At 47.5% G+C, this 12,121-nt stretch overlaps 1 protein-coding gene across 4 annotated transcripts in view; it reads left to right on the top strand.

Moving 5' to 3' along the window:
• Positions 1–3,686: 3,686 nt before the first annotated feature.
• Positions 3,687–12,121, top strand: part of STK11 (serine/threonine kinase 11) — a 125,717-nt gene continuing 117,282 nt past the window's right edge. For 2 of the 4 annotated variants that reach the window (XM_063914351.1, XM_063914350.1), the window contains exons 1-2: positions 3,687–4,752; positions 6,743–6,826. In XM_063914351.1, the coding sequence (XP_063770421.1) occupies positions 4,472–4,752; positions 6,743–6,826 (365 nt within the window). In that variant the 5' untranslated portion in view covers positions 3,687–4,471. The remainder of the gene's footprint in view (positions 4,753–6,742; positions 6,827–12,121) is intronic. The other 2 variants (XM_063914352.1, XM_063914349.1) reach the window with 2 other exon arrangements.

The raw sequence follows: 12,121 nt of genomic DNA, 5'->3' as shown, positions 1-12,121 counted from the left end.
GACCAAAGTCCTTGGAAATTTCTTCCCTGTGTGACTGCCCCCCAGCCTCGAAGGCTGGCATCCGTGGTTACCAGGACCCAGTCCTGTATGCCGAATCTGCGGCCCTCTTGAAGATGAGCACTCTGCAGCCACCACAGTAGAGATACCCTGGTCCTTGGAGACAGGGTTATCAGCCGATGCATCTGAAGATGCGATCCCGACCACTTGTCCAAGAGGTCCCACTGAAAGGTTCTTGCATGGAACCTGCCGAATGGAATTTTGCTTCGTAAGAAGCTACCATTTTTTCCCAGGACTCGTGTGCAGTGATGCACCGATACCTGTTTTGGTTTCAGGAGGTCTCTGACTAGAGATGACAGCTCCTTAGCTTTCTCCTGCGGGAGAAACACTTTTTTCTGTTCTGTGTCCAGAACCATCCCCAGGAACAGTAGGCGTGTGGTAGGAACCAGCTGTGACTTTGGAATGTATAGAATCCATCCGTGCTGTTGTAGCACTTCCCGAGATAGTGCTACTCCGACCAACAACTGCTCCTTGGACCTCGCCTTTATAAGGAGATCGTCCAAGTACGGGATAATTAAAACTCCCTTTTTTCGAAGGAGTATCATCATTGCTGCCATTACCTTGGTAAAGACCCTCGGTGCCGTGGACAGTCCAAACGGCAGTGTTTGGAATTGGTAATGGCAATCCTGTACCACAAATCTGAGGTACTCCTGGTGAGGATGGTAAATGGGGACATGTAGGTAAGCATCCTTGATGTCCAGGGATACCATGTAATCCCCCTCCTCCAGGCTTGCAATAACCGCCCTGAGCGATTCCATCTTGAACTTGAATTTTTTTATGTATGTGTTCAAGGATTTCAAATTTAAAATGGGTCTCACCGAACCGTCCGGTTTCGGTACCACAAACAGTGTGGAATAGTAACCCCGTCCTTGTTGAAGTAGGGGCACCTTGACTATCACCTGCTGGGAATACAGCTTGTGAATTGCCTCTAGCACAGCCTCCCTGCCTGAAGGAGTTGTCGGCAAGGCAGATTTGAGGAAACGGCGGGGGGGAGACGCCTCGAATTCCAGCTTGTACCCCTGAGATACTACTTGAAGGATCCAGGGATCCACCTGTGAGCGAGCCCACTGATCGCTGAAATTTTTGAGGCGGCCCCCCACCGTACCTGGCTACGCCTGTGTTAGCCCCCGCGTCATGCGGTGGACTCAGAGGAAGCGGGGGAAGAATTTTGATTCTGGGAACTGGCTGACTGGTGCAGCTTTTTCCCTCTTCCCTCGTCTCTGTGCAGAAAGGAAGCGCCTTTGACCCGCTTGCTTTTCTGAAGCCGAAAGGACTGTACCTGTTAATACAGTGCTTTCTTAGGCTGTGAGGAAACCTGAGGTAAAAATTTTTCTTCCCAGCTGTTGCTGTGGATACGAGGTCCCAGAGACCATCCCCAAACAATTCCTCACCCTTATAAGGCTCTATGTGCCTTTTAAAGTCAGCATCACCTGTCCAGTGTCGGGTCTCTAATACCCTCCTGACAGAATGGACATTGCATTAATTCTGGATGCCAGCCGGCCAAATATCCCTCTGTGCATCCCTCATATATAAGACGACGTCTTATGTTCGCAAAATAGTATCCCTGTTTGACAGGGTTACAGACCACGCTGCAGCAGCACTATCTGCAGGTCTCAGTCAGACTTCAGGATAGCCTCCTGCTTTTTATCAGCAGGTACCTTCAAAGTGGCCGTATCCTAAGACGGCAGTGCCACCTTTTTTGACAAACGTGTGAGCGCCTTATCCACCCTAGGGGATATCTCCCAGCGTAACTTATCCTCTGGCGGGAAAGGGTACGCCATCAGTAACTTTTTAGAAATTACCAGTTTCTTTTCGGGGGAACCCACGCTTTTTCACACTTCATTCACTCATTTGATGGGGGAACAAAACACTGCCTGCTTTTTCTCCCCAAACATAAAACCTTTTTTTAGTGGTACTTGGGTTAATGTCAGAAATGTGTAACACATTTTTTATTGCCGGGATCATGTAACGGATGTTCCTAGTGGATTGTGTATATGTCTCAACCTCGTCGACACTGGAGTCAGACTCCGTGTCGACATCTGTGTCTGCCATCTGAGGGAGCGGGCGTTTTTGAGCCCCTGATGGCCTTCGAGACGCCTGGGCAGGTGCGGGCTAAGAAGCCGGCTGTCCCATAGCTGTTACGTCATCCAGCCTTTTATGTAAGGAGTTGACACTGTCGGTTTATACCTTCCTTCCACCTATCCATCCACTCTGGTGTCGGCCCCACAGGGGGCAACATCACATTGATCGGCATCTGCTCTGCCATCACATAAGCCTCCTCATCAAACGTGTCGACACAGCTGTACCGACACACCGCACACACACAGGGAATGCTCTGACTGAGGACAGGACCCCACACAGCCCTTTGGGGAGACAGAGAGAGAGTATGCCAGCACACACCAGAGCGCTATATAATTTAGGGATTAACACTATATTGAGTGAATTTTTCCCAATAGCTGCTTGTATATACAATATTGCGCCTAAATTTAGTGCCCCCCCTCTCTTTTTAACCCTTTGAGCCTGCAAACTACAGGGGAGAGCCTGGGGAGCTGTCTTCCAGCTGCACTGTGAAGAGAAAATGGCGCCAGTGTGCTGAGGGAGATAGCTCCGCCCCTTTTTCGCAGACTTTTCTCCCGCTTTTTTATGGATTCTGGCAGGGGTATTTATCACATATATAGCCTCTGGGGCTATATATTGTGATATATTTGCCAGCCAAGGTGTTTTTATTGCTGCTCAGGGCGCCCCCCCCAGCGCCCTGCACCCTCAGTGACCGGAGTGTGAAGTGTGCATGAGGAGCAATGGTGCACAGCTGCAGTGCTGTGCGCTACCTTGGTGAAGACTGATGTCTTCTGCCGACGATTTTCCGGACCTCTTCTTGCTTCTGGCTCTGTAAGGGGGACGGCGGCGCGGCTCCGGGAACGAACACCAAGGCCAGTTCCATGCGGTCGATCCCTCTGGAGCTAATGGTGTCCAGTAGCCTAAGAAGCCCAAGCTAGCTGCAAGCAGGTAGGTTCGCTTCTTCTCCCCTTAGTCCCTCGATGCAGTGAGCCTGTTGCCAGCAGGTCTCACTGTAAAATAAAAAACCTAAAATAAACTTTCTTTCTAGGAGCTCAGGAGAGCCCCTAGTGTGCATCCAGCTCGGCCGGGCACAGAAATCTAACTGAGGCTTGGAGGGGGGTCATGGTGGGAGGAGCCAGTGAACACCAGGTAGTCTAAAAGCTTTCTTTTAGTTGTGCCCAGTCTCCTGCGGAGCCGCTGTTCCCCATGGTCCTTACATCCACTAGGACGTCAGAGAAATATATTTATATATAATATACACACTCAATTATATTAAAGTTTAGTCTGTTCCTATTATAGTCAATTGACATTTTGTTTATGCAGACCAAGCAGCGTGTCATTCCTTTTTAGAGTAGGAGCACAGCTTTTTGAACCTGATGGTAGAGATCATATGGGAGGGGCTGGACTAATGAGCGACGCCTATCGCTATACTAGTACATTTTTAATAGACGAACTTATATTATTCGTATTTATTACTGCAAATAATAAATACACAGCAGGAGGCCGGAAGTGCACGTCGACCGTCGGGGAACCCGCAGCCACGCCCTCAAACAGACGCCCACCCGCTCATGCTGGGGACCGGGCGACTTCTCCGAGAAGGGCTTTAGCTAACTCCGCCCTCTCACTCATTAGGCAGGACCCGTGGCTGTCCTCTCTGTTGCCCTCTCGCAGACATTATCACCCACTGGAACGACGATGACGCAGACCTGTGTCACCCAGTATGTTGAAAACCCGCATTGCGCCATAGACGTTCCCTATGTTAGATAACACGGATCAGTGTCAGGCATAGAGCGGGGCGAATAAATTACTTGCGGCTTGTCCCACTGCGCGTGCCCCCTCCGGTCCTCCGATGTGCGCAGGCGCAGACCGCGGTAACCCCGCACATGCTCCATGTACACTGTGTGCGGCGCAGGCGCGGCGGCCCATGACAGTTTAGAAACCGGGACATTAGCCGGGACAAGATTTGTGCGGGACGAACCGGTAACAATCGATCGTGTCTCGGGAAATGCGGCTAATTCGGTACAGTGGGCCACTATGCGGTTGGACTAGGAGGCCGGTGGCACTGTCATCACCGGGAGCAAGTGTCACAGTCGCTCATCGTGTTGTGTGAGGATCCCGGTCGCAGTGACATCGCTGCTGCAGTCCCTGGCAATTGTTTTCTGGAGGTCATCATCCTGTGACGTCAACTGGCCGCACTCTGACGTCAGTGTTACTGAGTTCTCTTGTGAGTATTTTGTGACATCACTACCCAGGGCTGGGAATCACTGGGCAGTTCTGTCAGGGCGTGACCTCCTAGTGACATCATTGCTCTAAGCTGTGACACTATTGTTTGGGGTCAGGCTTGTGCCAGCCCAGTATGGATGAGGGGGAGTCTCAAGAAATGGTTTTCTTGGGAGACCTATCAGTGGGTATGGACACCTTTATTCACCGGATTGACTCCACTGAGGTTATATACCAGCCTCGCCGCAAGCGTGCAAAGTTGGTAGGAAAGTACCTTATGGGGGATCTTTTGGGCGAGGGCTCCTATGGCAAGGTAAAGGAGATGCTGGACTCGGATACGCTGTGTCGCCGCGCTGTCAAAATTCTCAAGAAAAAGAAATTACGGAGGATCCCAAATGGAGAGGCCAATGTCAAGAAGTAAGTTTTCCATCAAATGGTGAATATGCCTATTAGCAATATAGGACCATCTAATGGGGGGTTGTGAATATTGGTTATCAGTATTTAGAAAATGTAACTTAAGTGGATTTAGAGGATTGAATAGCTTGTAAATCTGCTTGCAGATATTTCATTTAGCATGGTTATTGTACCCTCAAAACAGTCATCTGTGATTTACATCTGTAATTTAATGATTGCAGATGGCTTGGAAAAGAAGTATTTCAGATGTTTCCATATTTTGGAATATTTGCATACATCAATGAGATACTTTAGGGATGGGACCCAAGTCTAAACACGAAAGACAGTTTTATATACACCTTATACATGTAGCCTGAAGGTAGTTTTATACAATGTTTTTGATTTGTACATGATACAAAGTTTGTGTACATTGGGGGTCATTCCGAGTTGTTCGCTCGCAAGCTGCTTTTAGCAGCTTTGCACACGCTAAGCCGCCGCGTACTGGGAGTGAATCTTAGCATATTAAAATTGCGAACGAAAGATTAGCAGAATTGCGAATAGACACTTCTTAGCAGTTTCTGAGTAGCTCCAGACTTACTCGGCATCTGCGATCAGTTCAGTGCTTGTCGTTCCTGGTTTGACGTCACAAACACACCCAGCGTTCACCCAGTCACTCCTCCGTTTCTCCAGCCACTCCCGCGTTTTTCCCAGAAACGGTAGCGTTTTTTCACACACTCCCATAAAACGGCCTGTTTCCGCCCAGAAACACCCACTTCCTGTCAATCACATTACGATCACCAGAACGAAGAAAAAACCTTGTAATGCCGTGAGTAAAATACCTAACTGCATAGCAAATTTACTTGGCGCAGTCGCACTGCGGACATTGCGCATGCGCATTAGCGACTATTCGCTCCGTTGCGACAAAAAAATAACGAGCGAACAACTCGGAATGACCCCCATTGATCCATCAGAAAGCAATGGTGTCCCTATCTCTTGCGCTCAGAAAAATGTGGATTTTGGAACACAGTACTCGGATTTTCAGATATGGGTGACTTAACCTGTGTTAATGAGAAATAATGTTATTTATTTTGGCAATCATTGTATTAAGGTCTGTTTAATGTTAGATTCTCCCACTTTGTTTTTGGTAACTTCTAACGGGCAATACAAAACTCATGTAGGCAAAAGATAATCACTGCATCCTCATGAGGTTGACAATTATGTCCCTTCCTTTTGGGTATTTGTAAACATTTTTATATTTTTATCTCGCATATATACCATGCTATTTATTTTATCAGGTACACATCAACTTGATTTAAAGTCCCTACAATCTGCTGAAAGGAACTTTTTAATTTACATGGTACATATTTGTTTGCAACAGTGAGAAGAGTCACATGACCAATTTTTTGTTGTTGGGACTGTCAATTGCGGTAGTATGTTATTCATTCTTCATTATTTATTTTTTGCAAATACCATGTTGTATATACTTTGTGAACTGTTTTTTACGTATGTGTGGTTAAAACATTTTTTTATGCGTTTCCTGCACTCTGTAGTTTCCATGTTAGTTCAGCGCATGTTTGCGATAGATATGGGATTGAGGTTAGATAAGGATGTGGTGGAAACGGTTCTTGTATAGTATGTACACACAATGACATGAACAATATTTTATCATCGGACAGTAAACTACCCTGTTGCCCGTTCTCTCCTCTAGCCATCTCGGTGTTAACAGTTCATGGCATTCACTGGGTGAATTCATTCACTGTTGCCTTCAGTTATCCTTCCCAGTAAAGGATTATTTAAGTAGGCAAATGACTGTCCAAATACGTTTTAGGTGATATGATTCCACCATGCTAACCAAAATCTAGATCAGTTGGCTGTGTATATTTCTTGTTGCTATAGCGATGCTACTTTTTTACTGCTTGTCATTTTGCTTTACAGACAATAATTTTTTTTTGTTAATAATCGATAATCTTGATCACGTGGTAGTACTGCCAGTTACCATTTTGTTTTCAATTAGGGAGATTCAACTACTGCGACGCTTAAGGCATCGGAACGTGATTCAGCTGGTGGATGTATTATATAATGAAGAAAAACAAAAGATATATCCTTTGAACTGTCAGCTTGCAAATGACATCTTCGGCGGGATGTAATGGCGCCTGAGATCACCGGAGCTACGGGATGCCAGCCAATCTCAGATGTTTTTTAAAGGGGCAAACCCTTTACAAGGCATGGTTTTGCCATACAACCCGCCGATAATTGGTGCAAAATTGTGTTGATCCTATGTAAGTGAAAGTAGTATGGTTTTACGTAGCTTGCTCCTTTAGAAGGTTATTTACTCATATGGTGTGGTTTATTTTTCGGTCATTCAGAGGAATTAGGGGGTCATTCCGAGTTGATCGCTAGCTGAAAATGTTTGCTGCGATCAAATGAAAAAGCAGCAGTTCTGCACGTGCGCGATGTGCTTTCACAACGGTTGATGTATTTTTACACAAGTTCTAGCGAAGCTTTTCAGTCGCAATGGCAGCCGCAGAGTGATTGACATGAAGGGGGAGTATCTGGGTGTCAACTGACCGTTTTCAGGGAGTGGTGGAAATAACGCAGGCGTGCCTGGAAAAACGCAGGCGTGGCTGGCCGAACGCAGGGCGTGTTTGTGATGTCAAATCTGGAACTGAATGGTCTGAACTGATCGCAAGCACTGAGTAGGTCTGGAGCTACTCCAAAACTGCACAATTTTTTTTTTTTTTTTGTAGCAGCTCTGCGATCCTTTCGTTCGCACTTCTGCTAAGCTAAAATACACTCCCAGTGGGCGGCGGCATAGCGTTTGCACGGCTGCTAAAAACTGCTAGCGAGCGATCAACTCGGAATGACCCCTTAGTACCTTGAAGACCTTTCTCTTAGACCTATTTCTTCTACTTCACATTTGCTGCTGGAACTACTGCAGACACAGGCATTTTCTACGGCCTGCAAGGCCTAGACAATGGGAAGTGTTAACAGGTAGAGTGCACTGAATGGGACACCTGATTGAACAGAGGTCATAATGGTCCAATCCATCTTTGTATACTCCCACCAACTTGGCACACCTGCTCACCTGCCAATTGGAGTCACTAGATAATATTTAAATGTTTGTCTGTGGGAGGAAAAAGTGATACCTGCCTCATCGGTTATAGCTTTTTCTCCTCTCTGAAAATGGATGAAATATAACTTAATGGGTCTTCCAGACACTGCAAGGCTGTGTTGGTTCCAACATTTATCATAAGGTAAGGAACATTGTAAGAGGAGAGAGGTCATCACTAGACTGAAGTCTCATTTTAACACCTTTATTTCAATAATGTGACTCACATTTGAGGTTTCCTATTACATTTTAATGTGGAGTATCACAATTCTGTAGGGTTTTATTTTTTGTTGTTGCAGAATTGGCCTGAGTATATTCCAGGAACTAAGGGGGAGATGTACTAAGTAGTGATAAAAGTGGAAAAGTGAGCCAGTGGAGAAGTTGCCCATGCCAACCAATCAGCATTGACGTAACATTTATAATTTGCATACTATAAAAGTATACAGAGCAGCTGATTGGTTCCCAATGGCAACTTCTCCACTGGCTCACTTCTCCACTTTTATCACTGCTTAGTACATGTCCCCCAAAGTAACAAAGGAAGACTTATTCCATGTCATTGTGTAACATTTGTGAGTACTTTCGATCTAAATCCAGAACACCGTATCTGTAAATGTTAGGAACCAGAAATGAAACACACACAAACGTGTGCACACTATGCATCTCTGCGTGTGCAAATTCACAGAAAAGGTGAAATATACTCGGTGATCTCTCTTTCCCATTCTGATAAAATGATTGGAAGTAAAGTGCTGCACTTTGAGCTGTAGGTATGCTCAACGTAAATTATTGTAATACAACAAAAAATAGGTTAGTATTATGGACCTTCATATAAATTGTTTCCTAAAGGAATTTTTTAGGTAATTCAGCCCATTGTTGTTGCTGTTCTCCTTTCTTCATATGATTTGAAGACTGAGAATTACAGAGAATGTTTAGGCTTTCAAATCCTGCTCTGCCCAGTGGAGCTTGCAGTTTACTTTCTCTGACGTCCTAGTGGATGCTGGGAACTCTGTAAGGACCATGGGGAATAGACGGGCTGGGCACTCTAAAAGAAAGATTAGGTACTATCTGGTGTGCACTGGCTCCTCCCTCTATGCCCCTCCTCCAGACCTCAGTTAGAATCTGTGCCCTGCCAGAGCTGGGTGCTCCTAGTGGGCTCTCCTGAGCTTGCTAGAAAGAAAGTATTTGTTAGGTTTTTTATTTTCAGTGAGATCTGCTGGCAACAGACTCACTGCTATGTGGGACTGAGGGGAGAGAAGCAAACCTACCTGCGTGCAGCTAGCTTGTGCTTCTTAGGCTACTGGACACCATTAGCTCCAGAGGGTTCGAACACGGGGCCTGACCTCGATCGTCCGTTCCCGGAGCCGCGCCGCCATCCCCCTTGCAGAGCCAGAAGACAGAAGAGAAGGAGATGAAATCGGCGGCAGAAGACTCCGGTCTTCATTAAGGTAGCGCACAGCACTGCAGCTGTGCGCCATTGCTCCTACTGCACACCACACACTCCGGTCACTGTAGGGTGCAGGGCGCTGGGGGGGGAGGGGGGCGCCCTGGGCAGCAATAAGAATACCTTTTGGCACATTATGCACATAATACAGTCTGGAAAACTGTATATGTGCAAAAAAACCCGCCATTCAGAAATACAAAACGCGGGAGAAGCCCGCCGCTGAGGGGGCGGGGCCTTCTTCCTCAGCACACCAGCGCCCATTTTCTCTTCACAGCTCCGCTGGAAGGACGCTCCCCAGGCTCTCCCCTGCAGTATCCTGTACAAGAAGGGTAAAAAAGAGAGGGGGGGCACATAAATTTAGGTGCAAATAAGATAATAAGCAGCTATTGGGAAAAATCACTCATTATAGTGTAAATCCCTGTGTTATATAGCGCTGTGGTGTGTGCTGGCATACTCTCTCTCTGTTTCCCCAAAGGACTTTGTGGGGTCCTGTCCTCCAGTCAGAGCATTCCTTGTGTGTGTGGTGTGTCGGTACGGCTGTGTCGACATGTTTGACGAGGAGGGTTACGTGGAGGCGGAGCAAGGGCAGATAAGTGTGGTGTCGCCCCCGACGGGGCCGACACCGGATTGGATGGATATGTGGAAGGTCTTAACAGACAGTGTCAACTCCTTACATAAAAGGTTTGATGACGCAGCAGCCTTGGGACAGCCGGGATCTCAGCCCGCGCCTGCCCAGGCGTCTCAGAGGCCATCAGGGGCTCAAACGCCCGCTAGCTCAGATGGTAGACTCAGATGTCGACACGGAGTCTGACTCCAGTGTAGATGAGGATGAGACAAATGCACAGTCTACAAAAGCCATCTGATGCATGATTACTGCAATGAAAAATGTATTGCACATATTAACCCGGTTACTACCAAGAAGGGTATTATGTTTGGGGAGAAAAAGCAGCCAGTGACTTTTCCCCCATCTGATGAATTAAATGAATTGTGTGAGGAAGCGTGGAGTTCCCCCGATAAGAAACTAGTGATTTCTAAGAGGTTACTGATGGCGTACCCTTTCCCGCCAACGGACAGGTTACGTTGGGAAACATCCCCTAGGGTGACAAGGCGCTCACACGCTTATCAAAAAAGGTGGCACTGCCGTCTCAGGATACGGCCGCCTTAAAGGAGCCTGCGGATAGAAAGCAGGAAGCTATCCTGAAGTCTGTGTATACACACTCAGGTACTATACTGAGACCAGCTATTGCTTCAGCATGGATGTGTAGTGCTGCAGCCGCATGGTCTGATACCCTGTCAGACAACATTGATTCCCTCGACAGGGATACTATTTTGCTAACCATAGAACATATAAAAGACGTCGTCTTATATATGCGAGATGCACAGAGGGACATTTGCCTGCTGGCATCTAGAATTAATGCAATGTCCATTTCTGCCAGGAGAGTATTATGGACTCGGCAGTGGACAGGTGATGCTGATTCTAAAAGACACATGGAGGTTTTGCCTTATAAGGGTGAGGAGTTGTTTGGGGACGGTCTCTCGGACCTCGTATCCACGGCAACAGCTGGGAAGTCAACTTTTTTACCTCAGGTTCCCTCACAGCCTAAGAAAGCACCGTATTATCATGTACAGTCCTTTCGGCCTCAGAAAGGCAAGCGGATCAGAGGCGCATCCTTTCTGCCCAGAGGCAGGGGTAGAGGAAAGAAGCTGCACCAGGCAGCCAGTTCCCAGGAACAAAAATCCTCCCCCGCTTCCTCTAAGTCCACCGCATGACGCTGGGGCTCCACAGGCGGAGCCGGGTGCGGTGGGGGCGCGTCTCCGAAACTTCAGCAACCAGTGGGTTCGCTCACAAGTGGATCTCTGGGCTGTACAAATTGTATCTCAGGGATACAAGCTGGAGTTCGAGGCGACTCCCCCTCGCCGTTACCTCAAATCAGCCTTGCCAGCTGCTCCCAGGGAAAGGGAGGTAGTAATGGCGGCAATTCACAAGCTGTACCTCCAGCAGGTGATAATCAAGGTTCCCCTCCTTCAACAGGGATGGGGTTACTATTCCACAATGTTTGTGGTACCGAAACCAGACGGTTCGGTGAGACCCATTCTGAATTTAAAATCCTTGAACACTTTTATATAAGGAAGTTCAAGTTCAAAATGGAATCGCTCAGGGCGGTTATTGCAAGCCTGGAAGAGGGGGATTTTATGGTGTCGCTGGACATCAAGGATGCTTACTTGCATGTCCCCATTTACCCACCTCACCAGGAGTACCTCAGGTTTGTGGTACAGGATTGTCATTACCAATTCCAGACGTTGCCGTTTGGTCTGTCCACGGCACCGAGGGTATTTACCAAGGTAATGGCCGAAATGATGATACTCCTTCGGAAGAAGGGAGTTATAATTATCCCGTACTTGGACGATCTCCTTATAAAGGCGAGGTCCAGAGAGCAGTTGTTAGTCAGTTAGTCAGCGTAGCACTCTCTCGGGAAGTGTTGCAACAGCACGGCTGGATTCTGAATATCCCAAAGTCGCAGCTGATTCCTGCGACGCGTCTGCTCTTCCTGGGCATGATTCTGGACACAGAACAGAAGAAGGTGTTTCTCCCGGTGGAGAAGGCCCAGGACTTGTCATCTCTGGTCAGGGACCTCCTGAAACCAAAACAGGTGTCGGTGCATCACTGCACGCGAGTCCTGAGAAAGATGGTGGCTTCTTACGAAGCAATTCCCTTCGGCAGGTTCCATGCAAGGATCTTTCAGTGGGATCTGTTATGGTCCGGATCGCATCTTCAGATGCATCGGTTGATCACCCTGTCCCCAAGGGCCAGGGTGTCTCTGCTGAGGTGGCTGCAGAGTGCTCAT

Source organism: Pseudophryne corroboree, chromosome 1 (genome assembly GCF_028390025.1).
Source record: "Pseudophryne corroboree isolate aPseCor3 chromosome 1, aPseCor3.hap2, whole genome shotgun sequence".
In the NCBI taxonomy this organism is placed as follows: Eukaryota; Metazoa; Chordata; class Amphibia; order Anura; family Myobatrachidae; genus Pseudophryne; species Pseudophryne corroboree.
The sequence above is the reverse complement of the archived record's forward strand: the minus strand, read 5'-3'. Positions and strand labels throughout refer to the sequence as shown.